Consider the following 17,655-nt stretch of genomic DNA (forward strand, 5'->3'; position numbering starts at 1 on the left):
TCACACCAGATCAATGCCATGAGTTTGCACATCACTTCAGAGTTACTTTGTGAAAGACATCTTGGCTGTAGCCATTAAATCCTCTCCTTATCGCAACAACTGATTTGTTAGTAGAGAGGGAATGCATGTGTGCAAGATGTGCCCATCAACCATGGGGTTCAATCACAAACTCCAGGAGTTCACTGCCAGAGTTAAAACTAAAAGCAACATTCAGCTCTGCAGTGCATGTTTTGTGTTCTAGAAAAAGTTAGCTCTGCTCTTGTTTAAAGCAAGCAATCCTGGTTTTATCGTTCATACTCAAGGTGCTTCCAAGGCTGTGTTTGGCCCCAAGACAGCTGTGGACCAGGCAGCAGCATAACACATCCTCTGGCAAGTGGAATCTCAGCACATTTGGGAGATATACACTTGGCTGAAATATTCAGCGAGAGTGCCTGGACTCTTCTCCATGTCTGTTAGAAAGCAGGTAACAAGTGGAGTCACTGGACAGTAGAGAAGTTTGCATGGGGCTGGGATATGTCAAGCTTTACAGTGAGCCAGAAGCTTTAAAATTTGCACTTTCACTGTACTTAGACTCCTCTAGAAGCATTAACCAAGGCAGAAAGACAGCAGGGAAACGACGCAGCAGCTGCTTCCATGCTGCAAGGCTGGGTGGGCAGAGGTGCACACATTACTCTGTGTCACAGCATCTCACAGAGCTGTCGGCAGTTGGACACTCTTAGACCCACAGCTGGACTCACTGCTGTGTTCCACTTCCTTTTTGCTATGCTTTTTCTCTTCTCAAGAAAGGCTCCACAGAAGCATGAAAAAAAATGCAAATAACAGCTCAGAAAAGAAACAGAAGAGTGAAACTTTGGTGATTCCCAGCTCTACCATCACGCTCTGTTTCAGACCATTCCTGACTAAGGATCCCAATAAGAACATACAGCTGTCTGCACCACTGGCAGTGTTTTTAAACCTCATTGAAATCCATGAAAATTCCAAGCTAGGTGAAGCAAACTGGATGCATTTCCTACCATATCTCAGCTAACCAAAGGCCCAGCGCTGTTTGTTGCTTTTCAAGGCACACAGTGGGCACTGCAGCAAATGCCTCCAACAGGAATTGTGAAGAGCCCTTTACTTCTCACATCCATAAACACCTGTTCAGGGCAGATCTTTGGAGGCAAGCCACTTGTCAGAGGAAGAGAATCACACACTCATACTTTACACAACCTGCTCTTGTCAGAGCAAACTTTCTTCTGCAAAGAAATATTCCTCGTTCTGGGAAAGGAAACACTTATCAGATCAGTGCTGTTTGCAAAGAAAACAAAAAATGGTGAATGTTTATAACTTAAAGGGTTTTTAATGAGTTTAACTGCTGTGTTTTAGTCTTGGAGGAAGAGTAAAAGTTCTTAGGAAAACAAGCAGTATAACAGAGATTATGAGATCTGTTAATTCCTGTTGAACCACTTTGCACTGGTATGGATTCTTTCACCATCTTCACCAGTCCTGTTTTATGGCATGTGGGATAATTGCAGTCTGGCACAGAGGAAAGATGTTTCCTGCCAAAGTGAGCTGCTGCACCTGGGTCAGCTCCCTGTGGGACTCAGCAGAGCTCAGGCCTGGATCACCAGCCGCATGCCACCAGCCTGCTCACTGTGTTTAAACTTTACAGTGGGATTTTTGCAAGACAATCCCTGAGGCCAGCAAAGCACCTTCCCATTTTCCTGCTTATGTGGCAAAACCACAAGGGCTGTTGTGCAGGTAACAGTGCAGATGACTCCAAGTTGGAAAGCAGTTAAAGGCAGCAAGTTGGAACAAGAATCTGGGAGTGTAACAATTTCATTAATCATCTTCATTATCTTGGTGTACATCAGAGTCTTATTAGCAAAACGTAGGAGCTAAGCAAAGGGGTCTGAATACTCAAAAAGTGCAATTAACAGAGGACAACACACACCCACAGGAAGATCAAACACACACTAATCTTTTAAAAAGGAAAGGAGAATACAGAATCTTGGGGAATAGGTCCTCATCACCAGTGTGTACCACACTGCCAGCTCTTTCTGCATCCACTGTGCACAAACAGGTTCCACTGCTCTCTTCCCAAACAAGACTGGAGCTGAAGAGCTTTGAGAGGCACATATAGGAACAGGCAGAGATTGACCATAGGCAGGGTGACAATAAACAAAGGGTAAAAGGCAGCGAGAGCAGCTGGGTCAGCCTGTAGTGGGCTTTGTCAAACCTGTGACCCCAGCATTGCCAATATCTTTCAAAATACTTCCTGGACTCCACCACAGATGTCAGTACAGACTGAAGGGAGAGCCCAGCCCCTGCTGCTGAGCATGAATGACAGCTTGAGGCAGATTTAAGAAACCTCCAGCAGGATTTTCTGGAAGAGAGGTTCCCAGAGAAGCATTAGAAAATACACCTCTCTCATGGTATGTAAAATGTTGCAAATTTGGACTAGGTAGAAAGCCAGCTGCTTGGGGGTTTTTCTTTGGTTTGTATTTTTCCCAGGTGTAGTTTGAAACACTCTTCTTGCTTGCATTTCAGTAAGACAGAGAAAGCCACAGTACCAACCTGGATTTAGCACAGCGAAACCAGGGCTTGCCTGGACTTCCATGGAAAAACTAAGACCTGAAGGAACCCGGCGCCATGGGCAGTCCCACAGTATTAGGATGGCAGACACTGAACTCTGGGCAGGCCATTGTGTTGTGGACACACCAGGCAACAACTCTGGCTGAGCCACGCTGGTACTCGCTGCATTCTGACACTGCTGAGCACCGTACAAACTGCCCTTGAATGCCAGGCAAGGGCTGGTGCAAGCATTTCTGAAAGCTTAGAGCAAAAGGACCTTTATTCCCTTCCACAGAACAGCACAACTGCAGAACAGAGAGCTGCTTCCTCGTGACATACAGAAGTAAAGATGGAAGTCAGATATTCCCAGCAGCACAGGCTCAGACACAAGTTCCCACAGTGGGACTCCAAGTGCAGGACAACATTTGTCTATTGGGAAATAATGGGCAGGGTGTCGACCAAATGAGGATAGGCACTCCCCAGAACACATCCCTTAACCACAACTACCCAAACCTGCACTGTCTATAAGATGCTTGATAGAACCTCTGATTAAGAGGAAGTCAGACCACAAAGAGAAAATAAAATAGCACAGGACATCTAAATCAGCTTATAAAGACAAGTAACAAGACAGACAGCTCCCATTCTGCCTCCTCCTCCAAGTACCCAGCAAGTGAGTGAAGTGCTTAAGCATTTCAGCTCTAACCTCTTATTTAAAACCATACCTGTTTACACCACCTCGGGGGTATATAAAATGGCCTAAATATGAGTATAAATAATTATGTGTAATCAAGGATTCAGGCTCCCTTTGCCTGAGGTGGAAAAAGCCCATAATCATTCCAAATCCAAATTCATTTTGGAAATGAATTTTCATGACTGATCAGCTTATCTGCTTGATCAACATACCTACAGTCTAGCCCCATAGCATTAGTGCCAAGAACAGACAGTACTGATGACGAGGGATGATACAATCTGCATGTTCATTGAATTTATCAGAGTTTGATGGATACCCTGTGCCCTGGGCAGGTAATTAAATGTGATTGATTTGGCTTGGAATGGGCCAAGCTAAAATCCATTTCAAAAACCTATTCTTTCCTCAAAGCAATAGATGAGAACAATGTCCAAGTCCTCAACACAGAATCTTTTCATTCACTGCAGAATTCCAAGGTTGTTCTGCTTTGTTGGAGAGCCTCAGAGATCTGTGCCTGTGGAACAGCAGGTCACAACTGCAGACGTGAGTCCTGAAGATGCAGTTGCAGAGCATCTTGCAGTGATGGCAGAACACCAACTCTGGCCTGTGACAGATGCTGCCAAGACAAGGCTACCTGAGATACTCATGACTCAGCTCCTGGAGTCTCTTTGCCTTACATGTTGGAATAAAACTGTGATAGTTTCAGAATAAGACAGGCAAGCAGTATAGACCTCCTCTGCTACACCAGCTCACTCAATCACCCATCTCAACTCTATGCCAGAAAGCTTCAGGATTGCATTTAAAATCCTTCAGTGCCTTTTGGGTAACACTATGTGACTGACACCCTACAGCCATCATCTGTCAGAGCCCTGCACAAGGGATTCCTCCACCAGTAACTCACTGGACCCAGCAGCCCATAAAAGCACTCAAGTGTCTTGGACAAGTAGAAAGACTGAGCAAGGGAGCAGGCAGGCAGAAATCCATGCCATGCTTCTAAGTACAGTCAGAGCTTACCACCAGGTAGCCAAAAAAGGCAGACATCTCCAACACAAACTAATTTTGCATAAGCTTGTTGAAGCCTCAACAGCTGAAACCTAGAAACTCTTAACCACAGAATGCAAGCCAAAAGTGTCTGTCTAGTTCTCATGTAGACACTGTTAATGATTAATTAGGATTTAGAATCTGGCCTTTCTTACTGCTTCCCAGTTCAGTTACCTGCTCATTAAAAAGGACTGGTTCACGGCTGTAAGCTTCTCCTTGACAAATCCCATTTTGAGTTCTACCATTTTCTTGACACTGCTAAAAATGAGGAAGAGTTGGAAAGAGAATATAAAGAAGAACTACTGATTTGCTGTCTCTTGCTCAGCCCTTACTTTCTGCAGCCTCACCAAAGCAAAAAAGGCAAAAGCCCAAACACGTGACAGCATTTCAAGAACAACCTATTTAGTGACAGTAGGTTTGGATCTCTCACATTTTTGGCACTTGGCATTTGTGACTACACACATGAAAACCAGCACACAGAAACAGGGGTTATTTTTACCATGGCACTCCAAAATAAGGTAAAGGTTGAGTGCTGCCTGGAAATTCACACTGGATCAATCCATCTGTTTGCAGTCTTCAGACTGTGAACAGCAGCACTGCTGGCAAAGAGGAAAAATGCTATTTAAAGGAAAGAAATGGCCCAAGTGTGGTGTTTGCTGCACCATGCCTGGGTCTTCATCCTATACTAGAAGACTGCAGAGGAAAATTAATATCTACTAAGTATTTAAATCTAAAAATGGAAACACAACATCTACTGGCCTAATTCATCTATCTGTCTGCACCCTGGAAATATTCTGCTGTGAACTTTGACACTGGTAACTGTCCCAACAAACTGAGCACTAAGGTACACAATCTGTAATGGGTGTTCAACTCTGGCTTGTTACGGCAAACACTGAGACATGGCAAACCTTCCTTCTGGCTCTTCATTCCCATCCCCTGACTTCAGATCCTGTAACATCCTTGCTGTGTAAAATCATCCATTATTCAGTAGCAAGGATTAGCTGCTAGTGCCAAAATCTGTGTGCCCTGACATCAGACCTGAGTGCAGAGCAATTGAACTGGGCAACTAAAACCTGGTGCTTTAGTTTATAATGGCAATAATTTAAACAATCATTCTGGGTTTGAAAATCCCAAGGAGACAGAAGGAACAGGCCAGTACATCCACCTAACTCCACACTGCTGCCAAGATCCCATCTTTAATGACACATCCAGGCAGCTTCTCCCTTTAAATGGATACCTTTAAATAAGAAAAGCTCTCCCTCAGACAATCCCAGCTTTGCACAGAATCCCCTGGTAGCTCTTCTAGCTGAGCAGGCTGCTGCACACCCACTTGGCACAGCCACAGGAAAGTGCACTTTATCCTGCATCCATCAGCATCAGTGACAAGCAGACTCCACATAAGGGCATGAAACAGCACATATCAGGGACAAGGTACTCATATGAAATGTGGGAGATTTAAACAAGAATTTCCATCTTTGCACTTCTGCCCTGGGAGAATGGACTTGAGATACTGCACAGGAAGAGGAAAGATTTTCCCAGAACTGCCAAAGCAGCTTCTACAGAACGACAACAAATGTTCCCCTTTCTGTACAGTTCCAACACACTTATACTGCAGTGAGAAGGGATGAGCCTTCCACAGCCCATCTGAGCTCTCACTCACATCAGCAATCCCCACAAAGAAATCACAGAATGTCAGAGGTTGGAAGGGACCTCAAAAGACCACAGATTCCAACCCCCCTGCCAGCGCAGGTCACACAGGAACACATCCAGGTGGGTTTGGAATATCTCCAGAGAAGGAGACTCCATAACTTCTCTGGGCAGCCTGCTCCAGGGCTCTGTCACCCTGACAGTGCAGAAGTTTTCCCTTCTGTTCCTATGGCACCTCCTCTGCTCCAGCTTGACCCCAGTGCTCCTTGACCTGTCCTGAGCAGTGCCTGGCTCCATTCTCCCAACACTGCCCTTCACATCTTATCACCAGCAATGAGGGCACCCCTCAGGTTCCTCTGCTCCATACTAAAGAGCCCCACCTCCCTTAGTCTGTCCTCACAGGGAGATGTTCCACTCCCTTCAGCATCTTTGTGGCTCTACTCTGGACTCTTTTGAGCAGTTCCCTGAGGTCATTCTTGAACTGAGCTTGAAATGCAAGCTCCTCTGGTCCTGAAGGAAGGAGCTCAAAGAGAACAGCAGTACCTCAAGCTGAAGGGGAAGGCCCCTTTGGAGGGCACAGTCCACAAGTTCTTATGCCCACAACTCCCCCCCGCACCCTGACTAATCAGTTCACACTATGTATGGGCAGACCATTTCTGGAGTAACAGATGCTACTAACCTATCCTTCAACATCACACCTAGAAATTATCACACTTGGATACTGAAGTCCCCAGTATGGAGCCTTGCCTGTTGGAGCAGGGATGGCCAGGGAGCAAGCTTCAGAGCTGCTCTGCCATTCAAAACAAAGCAAAACAGTTAAAAAGAAAAAAAAATACAGAAATCAAGGCAGAAATCAGTGCTCAGAAACACACACTGCAGGGAGAGGGCAAAGCTGCAACAACTTAGCAAGAGCTGAAATCCAGGCAGAGGAAAAGAACCGAAACAACTTGATTAGCAAATCAGAAACACAGAAGGAGCAACAGAACAGCATGCGGAGGAGCCCTCTTGAAAAATAAATGCATACGTTATCAAGTACAGCAAACTGAAAAAGTGAGGCTAAAATATAAGTGCTCCATGACACATTTCTTTGAACAGAAACATTTTAAAAGAATCTTCTTCACCCTGAGTCCACATGGTTTGTTTCGCAGTTGCTCTCCGCGACTTTTCTCGCAAACAAAGATGCAAGTAGGAACATTGTAAACAAGAACGTTTCAATCGTATGTTGGCATATACCCAAAGGATTCACATGCAAAAGCATTTTCACTGAAATCCTAAGAGTTACATTTATTCAGTCCAAGCAGAGAAACCCAATAACATGCATAAAATGAAACAGCTGAATTTAAACTGCAGTATTGCCAACTCCAGCCATTCACATGTCATCAGCCAAAGGCTCAGCTTCCCACTTCTCTCACAGAAACTGACAGCAATGAATTAAAAAAACCACACATTAAACAGTGAGACATAAATGTGGTAGAGGTCAGAAACCTGCGTCTTCTCCTAATAATTAAGTCAGTGGGACTAATCAAAGGTATCACCTCTCCCAACAAAACCTTCTCTCACCCCAGCTAGGCAGGTTGAGGAGAATGAATTCACCTGAAGGATATGCTATAAAGAGCATTGCTTACACAAAGCAGGCAAGCAAATTTGGCCACAGCTGGAGCCCAGGTACTGGAAAATAAATTAAGATCTCAGATGAGATATGCCTTGAGACTGAGTCACTTTCCCAGTAGTCTTCAGAATAAGTGGCAATGAGGAACTGAAGGCACGTGAGCATTAAAAACCATCCATGGCACCCAGGCAGTAGAAGTGGAGAGGTTTTTGCAGCCATGGATCACGTATAATGAATACAGAGAAAAGGGTTTTGGAAGCAATTTGCAGGTTTATGTGGGAATTTAAATGAAAACATCGATTTGCTTTACAAGGAAGGTATCACTGAATTATGCACTAGTCTCAGGATATCACAGTACAGTAATTAAACAAAGATTTCTAGACCTGCAACGATTCCACCTTGGAAAGGTTTAAATTAACTGGGAGTAGGTGTATTTCCCAGCCTATTCTAAAGCAAAGACCTAATATAAAGGTATGGAAAACACAGACCCTTCTATGGGATAAAGTCTGAGTAACAGAGACATGGAAACCAGAAAAGCTCAGTTTAAGCCTTCTGCCAGACCTGGCTCCTTTTGGAGTGCTTCCATCACTTATGCCCAGCCCACAGCACAGTTCTCAGGAGTCACTCTCACCTCTTTGGGGTACACAAACCAATGGGTGTTGAGTGCAGGCTGAACCCACAGCCCCCCTATGCACCTTGCCATGGAATCCCTTGGAAAGGAGCAGTTTGTTTTAATTTCCTCAGATGATTTGGTTCCACATTTAACAGAAGTAGTGGAGACTTTAAAATATGAAGTGAGTCACATACTACAGGTTTTATTTGCCTCTACATTTTTATATATAAATAGCAAAAAAAAAAAAAAAAAGGCAATTTTTAGTATTTATTTCCCAACACAGATAAGGAAGTTACCATGGCTACCAGTCTCTAGTACTGTGGTTTAAAAGGACAAAAAAAGGAAGCCAGACTGAAGCTTGAAATAGTCAGGTTGCTCTGTCCAATACTCACACCATGCATGTTGTGATAGGAACAGAGGACTAAAATCAGTCAGGCTGGAAAAATACAACACTGACAACAAAAATAAGGAAAAGGAATCAAAATGTATGTCAGCCATGCAAGCAATTTCAGATTCAATGTCTTTGCAAGTAGGCAAAACATCTCAGTAGGACCTATGCAGCTCTGGATTTAAAGAAAATACAGTGAAGCCCATGAAACAAATTCAAAACCAAGCACTTTGTAAGGAGATTAATTCAGCTTCACAGGCAGTGTGCATAGGGTAGCCCAGTCCAAGGGCTGAGTGCCCATTTGAAGGCTCAGGTACAAATGCTAAACACTGGCCCAGGTCCTGAGGGTAACACAGATCGGCTGTGAGTGATCCACAAAATATTCCCTAATATCTGTGCCCTACTTCCCCATCAAGTAACAAAACAGATTAAGCCCTCTTCCCAGTGCTGCAGACATGCTAGAAGTTCTGGCTCTGATGTGCTCAGATGCCCTGGCAGTAAAGCCAAGAAGGGAGCGCCCAGCGGCATTGCTTGCCGAGGCTGTGCCAGCAGGATGCTGCATGGCAACGCCCTGCATCATGGGCAGAGAATGACATCTGTGCCATGGGAACTACCCCCCCAGGACAGAACACAGCTACTGTGCCACTGAAAAAAATCATCTAAACACTTTCATGCCCACACAAGCACCACATCACAGATGGTTTAGACAGGAAGAGGCACACATCCCTCTGCCTTCTCCAAAAGCCCAAGGAGCTCAACTCCAACCTTTCCACTTCATCACCGCAGTCCCTCCAGCTTTACCCATACATGTCTCCACTTTGCTGGGAGGTCCTGCCAGCTCCACCCGCTGCAAAGCATCACACCACGGGGCACCCAAAACATTCCAGTCTCCAAAACCTTTGATGGTAGCTGCAGCTGTTGATGTTTGAGGGCAAATCAGCTGCTGTATTCATACCTGCATGTTTGTAACAGGTTGGTCACCCATAGAGTAGAGGCAATGCTACTTTGGTGTACCTCCACTTACAAGTGAAACCAGCATAACTTGTTTCTGCCAGAGTTTTTTCATCCTTTTGTTTTTATTAAAGAGTTCAATTGTCTTAAAAAAAAAAAAAAAAAGGAAATCTGATGCTTCATACACTTGATTTTCTGACATACTGAAGGCCTTCAGACAGATGTTTCAATTATTTTATTGACAGAGTATAGAGGACTCTTTGTATACCAAATTTTCCACCAAGAATAAGCAAAGATACACTCTTACATTTCAAAAGCTGAGCAAACGAGGTGTTAAATAAAGGCATGAGAAGAATGAGTGTGATTCATGTTATATGGATACACACATTGTTCACAAAAATGTAGCCTCATTTAAACAGCCTAATATATTTGGAAGAGGGAAAAATTACCCAGCTGCACAGGATGATGCCCCTTCCAATTTATTGTCAGATGAGTGAGCTGAGTGTGGTGATAACTTATTGAGAAAAGGAGATCATGTGTGGTTATACAATTGGGACTTTAATATTTAAATCATAAATATCATTGTGGGCCTCAGTTTTTTTTCCAAAAGTATCTTTGTTCCCCTACTCAGCTCCTTTGATGCTATCATTATACTCCCTTTCTACTAACAGCAAAGCAATTTGAAGGCATTTGCCTGTCCAGCGACAGGCCCCATTGTGTTCACATGTGAATGCAGTACAGCACTGGGGGGAAGGCTTGGTGCTTTCACAGGGTATGCCTCCTAATTTGTTTCATTTCGAGTTCTCATTACTTTAAGTCATATGAGCAAAGAACAACAAGATGCCCCCTTGGCACTGCCAGCAGCATCAGCAAATTTTAACAATAGTTTGTTTGTGTGCTTTTCAACCTCATGATGGCCTCTGCGTGTTTGACTCGAGAGACTGATAGTTGTTGGGAATTCTGTAGTGCCAGAAGCACAATCTTTGTGGACGAGTTAGAAGTATGAATTGTTTCCAATAGCATCACAAAAATCCCTCTCTGAAAGCCAGGGGGGGTGTGTGTGTGTTATACTTATATTTGAAACAGCTCTAATTATACAACCAAAAATTATCTTTGTCTCTCACTAACTTCACAGAATGCAAATCGCAGAACATTAGAGGTTGGAAGGGCCCTTGAAAGATCAAGTCCAACTCCCCCATGCCACCCTGCCACAGCCCAGGGAATAGCAGGGGCATCACACCCTCTGCAGGGAAGCACTTCTTCCTCCAGCTGCCAAAGCAGCACTTTGTGCAGAGCTGTGCCAGTTCAAAGTGTGTTGGTTGAATGAAATACCACAAGAGCAACAGACTTACGGATTCTCTCCTGTTCCCATGTTCTGTATACAAATGAGTGCTCCCTTCCCTGCAAAAGGCAGGGCTCAGACAGATATCTGCTGCATCAATTGTTGTAACAACCATCCCTGACAGCCAGCCTCCAGAATTGAGGCTCTGATTACCACAGCTAGGCCCAGCTCATGGGTCACTTGGGAATTGTTATTAGACCATATATATTTTTCTTAGAAGGCTGAAAAACAGGAGAGGATGAGTAAGTTTTGGCTCACTACAAGCTTTTTTTTTCCTTTCTTCTTCTCTTCCCCCCTCCCCTCCCCCCCTTTCCTCAGGGTGGAGATGCTCAGGTTTCTAAGGGATGATATGTAAATGGCTGAATGTGGATGGACAAAGCAGGGAGGGACAAAAAAAAAAAACAGCAAACAAGAAAAGCAAGTCATGTGTACTGCAAGACAACCCAGGACTGACTTTAGCAAAACAAGACACACATGAGAAGCACCTGAACTAACCCCAGTTCAGTCAGGAAAGGTGCAGAGGAGATGTGCCAATACTCCACCTGCAAGTTTTGAGAATACAAATCTGTTAGCTGGCAACTTCATTCTCCCAGTTCCCTGTCTTGCTCTGAAGAGCACTGCCAGGAAGGGCACTCACAGGAACAAGATCCTAGGTTGCCAGGACTGAAAGACTGCGAGCACTGCTACCTCTCTGCTAATGAGGTGCATGGCAAGCATACACTCTGATCCTCTGTACTGTGTCAGTGAGTCCCAGGGTTTTGGTTCCACCACAGATCAACCACCTGAGCCTAGGAAAAGTCTGAAGTAAGAAACAGTAGATCAAGCCCTTCACCTATTGAGTCCTCATAAAACAGGGGAAAATAATTTCTGCTGCAACCCTGTAAGGCACTTCTCTACTTAGAAAGGTCTTTTGAGACTTTCCTCAGCTGAAAAAACTGCAGAGTTAATTATCATCTTGTAAGCATCACAGGAGGCTGGAGAGGACAAACATATGCACTGGTTTTATTCCTTGCTATACCAGCATCTTTGTGTGTAACCTTAGCAACTCATCGGCCCCTCCTGGGCCTCATTTCCCAGTTCACTCTTTAAGAAGTCTGTGGTTTTGACACAGACAGGTAAGATCAAGTGAGCCAGCTCATTGCCATTATAAAGCTCCTCAACTCTGTTTTATATCAGCAAGGAATTTGGCTCGGTATTTCTGCTGGAATAGTTCACTGATGTTGAAAACAAAATAATAGAAAAATTGAAAGTAAAGCTAAGAGAGTAAGAAGAACCTTAATTAAAACCTTAGATGCTGAAATGGCAAAACAGTTAAACCCTGTGGCCAAAGAAATGCCTAGGAAAAGCCTCTAGAACAATGAGAAAATGGCCTGATGGGGGAAAAAAAAGACCAGCAAAAGTGCCTGAGGTAAGCAGTGCCTTTTAGCAGTCCCTTGGCTGTCTGTGTTTCCAGCCTGAGCAGAACAAAGGGAAATAAGATCATATTATTCACCAGATTTACCATAAGAGACAGAGCTGCACAGGAGATAAATCATCATTGTCATTATCACACAGATGAAGAAAAAGCACTTGACAGCCTGCAGCAGTTTTAATCTGGTATACCTCAAAGCACTCTGCCATGCCAAGGAGAAACACAAATGTCATCCAAGCTTCCCATCAAGATGCAGCACATGCAGCTCCACAGAGGCTGAAGCAATTGGGTAAGGTGATATCATGCCAGCCTGGCACTGCCCTGTGGCTCCCCAAGGAAGCACCACACACCTCTGCACTACTGTACTGGGAGAGATGGCTCCTGCCGGAGATGCAACCCTCTTCAACAGGGACAATTTGAAGTATTATCTCTGTCTCCTATCAGGGTTCTTAAGGTGGGCACCTGCCAGGTGAGGAGTCAACTTTCCTGCAGTTGAATGGACAGTTCTAGCCCTTTCCCATGTATTAATGTAGCACTTCATGTGCTCACTCAACAATGCTATGTTTGTATCTACCACCCCACTGACACTGAAGGGCCGCTAAACCAAATTCTTTTGCTTAGGATGACTCTCTCCTAATTATTGTTGAATCTCTTATTGAGATTCTTTTTCACACAAAGAGCCACCAGCCCAATGAGAAGTGACACTGTGACTATGAACAGCCTCTTCCAAGTCACTTAAATCCAGTTCCACAAGGAGGAATTCTCAAGAGCATCCTCCTGGGTTAAGGTTGATTTATGTGTAAATTCATTTAAAAGAAACTGACTCTCTCTACATAAATAAAAGTTATAAAATAGGAAATCCAAAAGGCTTTTTATTCTGTTAATGCAATAATGCTTTTTCTTTCATTTTTTTTTTACCTATATTTTAAGGCAATTTCATGACAAGTAAATCCAGGCAATAAATATTTCTGTTAAGTCTGATCTGTGAATTATCAAACCTAATGACACTCTGACACAGAGCCTTCTTCCTGCCATGCCAAATTTATCACATGCAACTAGAGCACCTCTAAGCAGGAAGACTCCACCACGCCTGATTTATGTGGCTTGAAAGGAAGTGGACACATTTTAAAGCTGCAAAGCCGCAACTCCATTTCATCTTCTGCTGGGCGTTGTTTGATCAAATCAGAGCTTGCAAACCAAGCTCTCTGCTGAGGTCTGCATTGGAGAGGGGAGAGGGTTGTTTTTGTGGGAGTGATGTAGCTGGGGAAGAATGCCAAGGTTAGCACACCCTTGTGTGGAACACATTGCCGGCGTTGCTTGGCATTGCTGCCGGCAGGTCAGGCTTCTGCTCCAGTCAGCAGGCTTGGATCTTTTGGAGGAAGCTTGGAAAGATGATGGAAAAAAACCTGTACATCCCTGCTCACTGGATGGACAGCAGTAGCTGGATGGTGCTGCTCACCTGAGTACATCATCTAATGCTATTTTTAATCATGGCTTTCCCTTCCAGGGAAATAAAAGCTTGACTCAAAGTTTCCTCAGCACCTTCCAAAAAGTTGTCAAGGATGGGAGAGGAGAAGTAGAGAAATAAAGAGAGTATCATTGATCACACAAAAGCAAGGGCAGGTGGAGACTGGTTCAAAGGGCTGATCAGAAGTAAAAATCAAATCGTATTGATACACTGCCGTGAGCAGACCACACTTTGGTACCCTAGCACATCTCACATCACACTCAAGTGCATCTAAACAGCAACACACACACAGTGGAACATCAGCTCTCCCAAAGAGGGTTAAATGTCCCAGGACTGTGCAGTGTCTCTGAGAAAATGATAGCATGTCCCTGCCTTGCAGGAGATAGAGAAGCACACAATAGATAAAAGGAAACAAAACCAGGAGTAAGACTTCAGAAAGGAACCTGATCTAGCAAACCACAGGGTTGTTTTGATGCTTCGTACTACAGGGAAGAAGTGCTTAACACCAGAGAAACCCAGGATTCAGATCTTCCTGCTCCATAAATTCGACTCTTGACTGGAAACAACGTTTCTTGCACATCCACGGTGCTGGGAGCAGGCAGCTGAGTTCCCCTGCTCTCCACGGGAGGGCAGAGCCACTCACTCGTGCTAGACAGGGGACAAGCACAGCTGTACTTTTAATATCAAGAAGTGTAACTTCGGTATTAAATAGCCTTGCCCAGCTTCAAACAGCTTTGGTTAGAAGAAGCAAAACTCCTACCTTTTTAAATAGATATCAGACAGCTCGAGGAACAAACACACGACTCAGCTCTTCAGAGATCTGCAAGAGCAAGAAATTGAAGTTTATTAACGGCAGCTGCAGTCTCATAGCCAGGGTTAGGAAATTCCAAGAACCGATGATTGAGGTGGCAATGAGATGGCAGGAAGAATATTTACCCAGGACAGGAAGAAAAGACTATTTACACAATGGTATTAGGCTTCTTTTTGAGCATAATCATAAGGGCTTTAGTAAAAAGAAAGGACAAGCTCAGAACTTCCCCAGTTAAGTGACACACAGTGACTGGGATTGCAGGCAATGCCACTGAACTTTGCTGCGTTAGAAATGAAGTTACTGAGATTTGTTTGCAAAGAGATTGAACCATCAGTCCTTGCAAACACAAACCTTCAAAAGGCTGATCTAATCTGGCTGAAGTATTCCTGGCTTAATTTTTCATCATATTGTAAAGAAATTTATAGAAACCATAGGTCTTTTCCAATCTTAATGATTCTCTGATAAATCACAGGCTAAATGCAGTTCTCAGTAACCACAGGGATTTCAGCTCATGTTATTCCTGTCACTGATTGAACAGAGAAAGCATAAACTCCTCCTCATACTTCAAAAAACTCCTCTTATGTATTTGGACTTAGATTTCATGCTTTTTTTGTCCATATGGAATAAAAACATTAACCTGTTAACTATCAGGGCCAGCTCAGAGAAGAAAAATCAATTGAAAGACAGCACACAGAGCAGTGCACAAATGCAAAGCATGACTCTATCCTCACCAAAAAGCAAAGTGTGTCTTTTTCACAGGGCAGCTAAATTTGTTTGCATTATTTCCCTAGGGCAGATCCAAGTGCTGCATTTGCACACATCATCCAGCAGCCCCTATAAGAGTGAAATCAGCCAGCACAGCAGCATGGAGGCCACAGCCATCTCTGCAAACATGCAGCTGCCTGCACTGCTGATCCATGCAAGCATGCAGATAGCAGGAAGGCTCATATTCAGCCACATTACTTCAAAATTCTTCAAGTACCAGAACTGAAACAAATACCCCACTATGGACCATTTCTAGAAAGCCAAACGTGCATTTGGCAGCTCCAGTTCTTCTCTTCAGGTCTTTCCACCTGCCAGGCTGTAAGGTTCCTTGTGTGCTTTATCTGAAGAGATTCCATTGTTCCTACTCCAAAGTCAATGGAAGCTACCCAGAAATTAGCACCTCCTGGAGTCAGGCTGTTAAATGAGGCAAGGTAACACATCGCAAGCTTTGCTAGAGAGGAAGAACTACAATATGGCACAGCAAAGAAGCTCCAGATTTCCTGTGGCATAAAACCTGCACAACTGAGGGAAGACACAGGGGGAACGTTACATGGCAGAGGCAGGGCTTCTGAGAGCTGCCTGTGGAAAAACATTCGCACATACTTTGTACACATCATTGCTGTGATTAATATATTGTGCATGCATGAAATACACAAAACCTGGGCTTGAACTTGCTAACTCCAGCATGTAAAAACAGACTCACACAGCAGATCCTCAGCTGGAGTAAATCACCACAACTCAAAGGAACTGTATTAATTTATAGCACCAAAAGATGTGGTCTGGAGGCATTCAAAAACCACACGAGGAAAACAAACTCACCAAAACAACAACAAAAAGCTAACACATTGCAGGGAATGTGCTTTCCTATCCTAAAAAGCAACTTTGGTTTTCTTTCCCCAAAGATGTGCTTATTCATCCCATTCCTCTGGGAGCTGCTCACAAAGCTTCCTTACATTGCTGTCCATTTAGCATCAGGTTTCACTCCCACCAGCCATTCAGTTTAGGGGCTCCCTTGCTGATTAAGAGACTTACAGTAATTCAGTAAGAATCCAGATGCTCAACACTGCCTCTCTAGGTAGCTATTTGAGGCCTAGTGATTTGAAACCTTTTATTTAAACTCCCATCATCTTCCAAAACACAACGTTTGAGATCTAACTTACTGTGCTTTCAAATTACTGAAAGCAGCAGGTGGGCTATAAGGAAGCAATTTGTTATGAACATGATGCTGCCTCCAGACTGGTAGCTGCTTAATCCCCACAGTGGTTAATAGCCAGCGTGCTGGAGAAGAGCGCACAACCATTCATGAATTCCAAATCTGAGACTGGCAACAGAAATCTGGCAGGTGAGAAGAGAAATGTGATATATGGAGCCAACTACTCTGACAACACCCCAACACCTCTAGTAGAGCCCAATGGAAAGGTTTTAGGCTACTCATAACCTGGAGCTGCTCAGCAGCCTGATCTTCAGATTGGCAACACCTTGACTTGCTGGGGTTAGTGTAGCTTCTCATCTCCAGCAGCTCAATGTCTTTCTTGACAAAACCAGCAATTGGTGTTGGTTTATACAGCAAATCCAGCAGAAAATCAGCACAAACAGCTGACATTAGGAGGTCTGCTTTGCCTTGGAGGGTTTCAGTAGAAGTCTGAGCAACCAGCCTAAGCTCTTTTGAAAAGGCACCACTGAAGACCAGCACTGCAGAGAGGACAGCAGAGGCTCTGTTAATGAATCCTGGTTTCGGGACTGAACCACTACTTTCTAATGTGGAACCCAAATGTGCAGAAGAAGAAACAACCCCACAAAGAGAACAAGGGGAAGCTTGAAAGCGATGTCCCTTCTAAATGAACTGGAAAGAAAAGGCACTTACAGCTCTGACAGCAAATCACAAGGTAATTGTTTCTTCCCACAGACATTATTGTAACACAGACAAAAATTGGTGACCATTAAACAAAGTTTACTCAGTGGCATTTTTACTGTTCTGCTGAAGGGTCAGTTAAGAAAACACTGAATAAATTACAAAAGAATAGAAGGAAGATGGCTCTGTATAAGCAGTGTTCGATATAACAATTTTAAAAGGCTGTAACACAAGTTTATTGAATTTGGCAGGGCTTATAAATCCCAACTCCCATTACTACACTGCAACTTCCAAAGGAGTGCTCTTCAATTTGTTATTGCACATTTCAACTTTAAGTGGTCTCAGTGCAAAATGATTACACACCACAGGTCAAACACCTGGTTAAATGCTGTTCTCTGTCCTGCAGCCTGTCCTGGGTATGAAAGTAGGGCTGAGACATTCATCTTTACAAGTCCAGCTGACCAACTATTGATCTTATTTCAGATCTCCTTGGTAGTGCTGTTTTGTTTGAGTTTG

At 43.9% G+C, this 17,655-nt stretch overlaps 1 protein-coding gene across 1 annotated transcript in view; it reads right to left on the bottom strand.

Moving 5' to 3' along the window:
* Positions 1–17,655, bottom strand: part of COPRS (coordinator of PRMT5 and differentiation stimulator) — a 164,355-nt gene that overhangs the window by 123,244 nt on the left and 23,456 nt on the right. Inside the window, exon 4 of the mRNA XM_068151037.1 lies at positions 14,472–14,531. Within this exon, the coding sequence (XP_068007138.1) occupies positions 14,524–14,531 (8 nt within the window). The 3' untranslated portion in view covers positions 14,472–14,523. The remainder of the gene's footprint in view (positions 1–14,471; positions 14,532–17,655) is intronic.

Source organism: Melanerpes formicivorus, unplaced genomic scaffold, assembly GCF_026170545.1.
Source record: "Melanerpes formicivorus ecotype bairdi unplaced genomic scaffold, bMelFor1.0.p_v2 SCAF_21, whole genome shotgun sequence".
In the NCBI taxonomy this organism is placed as follows: Eukaryota; Metazoa; Chordata; class Aves; order Piciformes; family Picidae; genus Melanerpes; species Melanerpes formicivorus.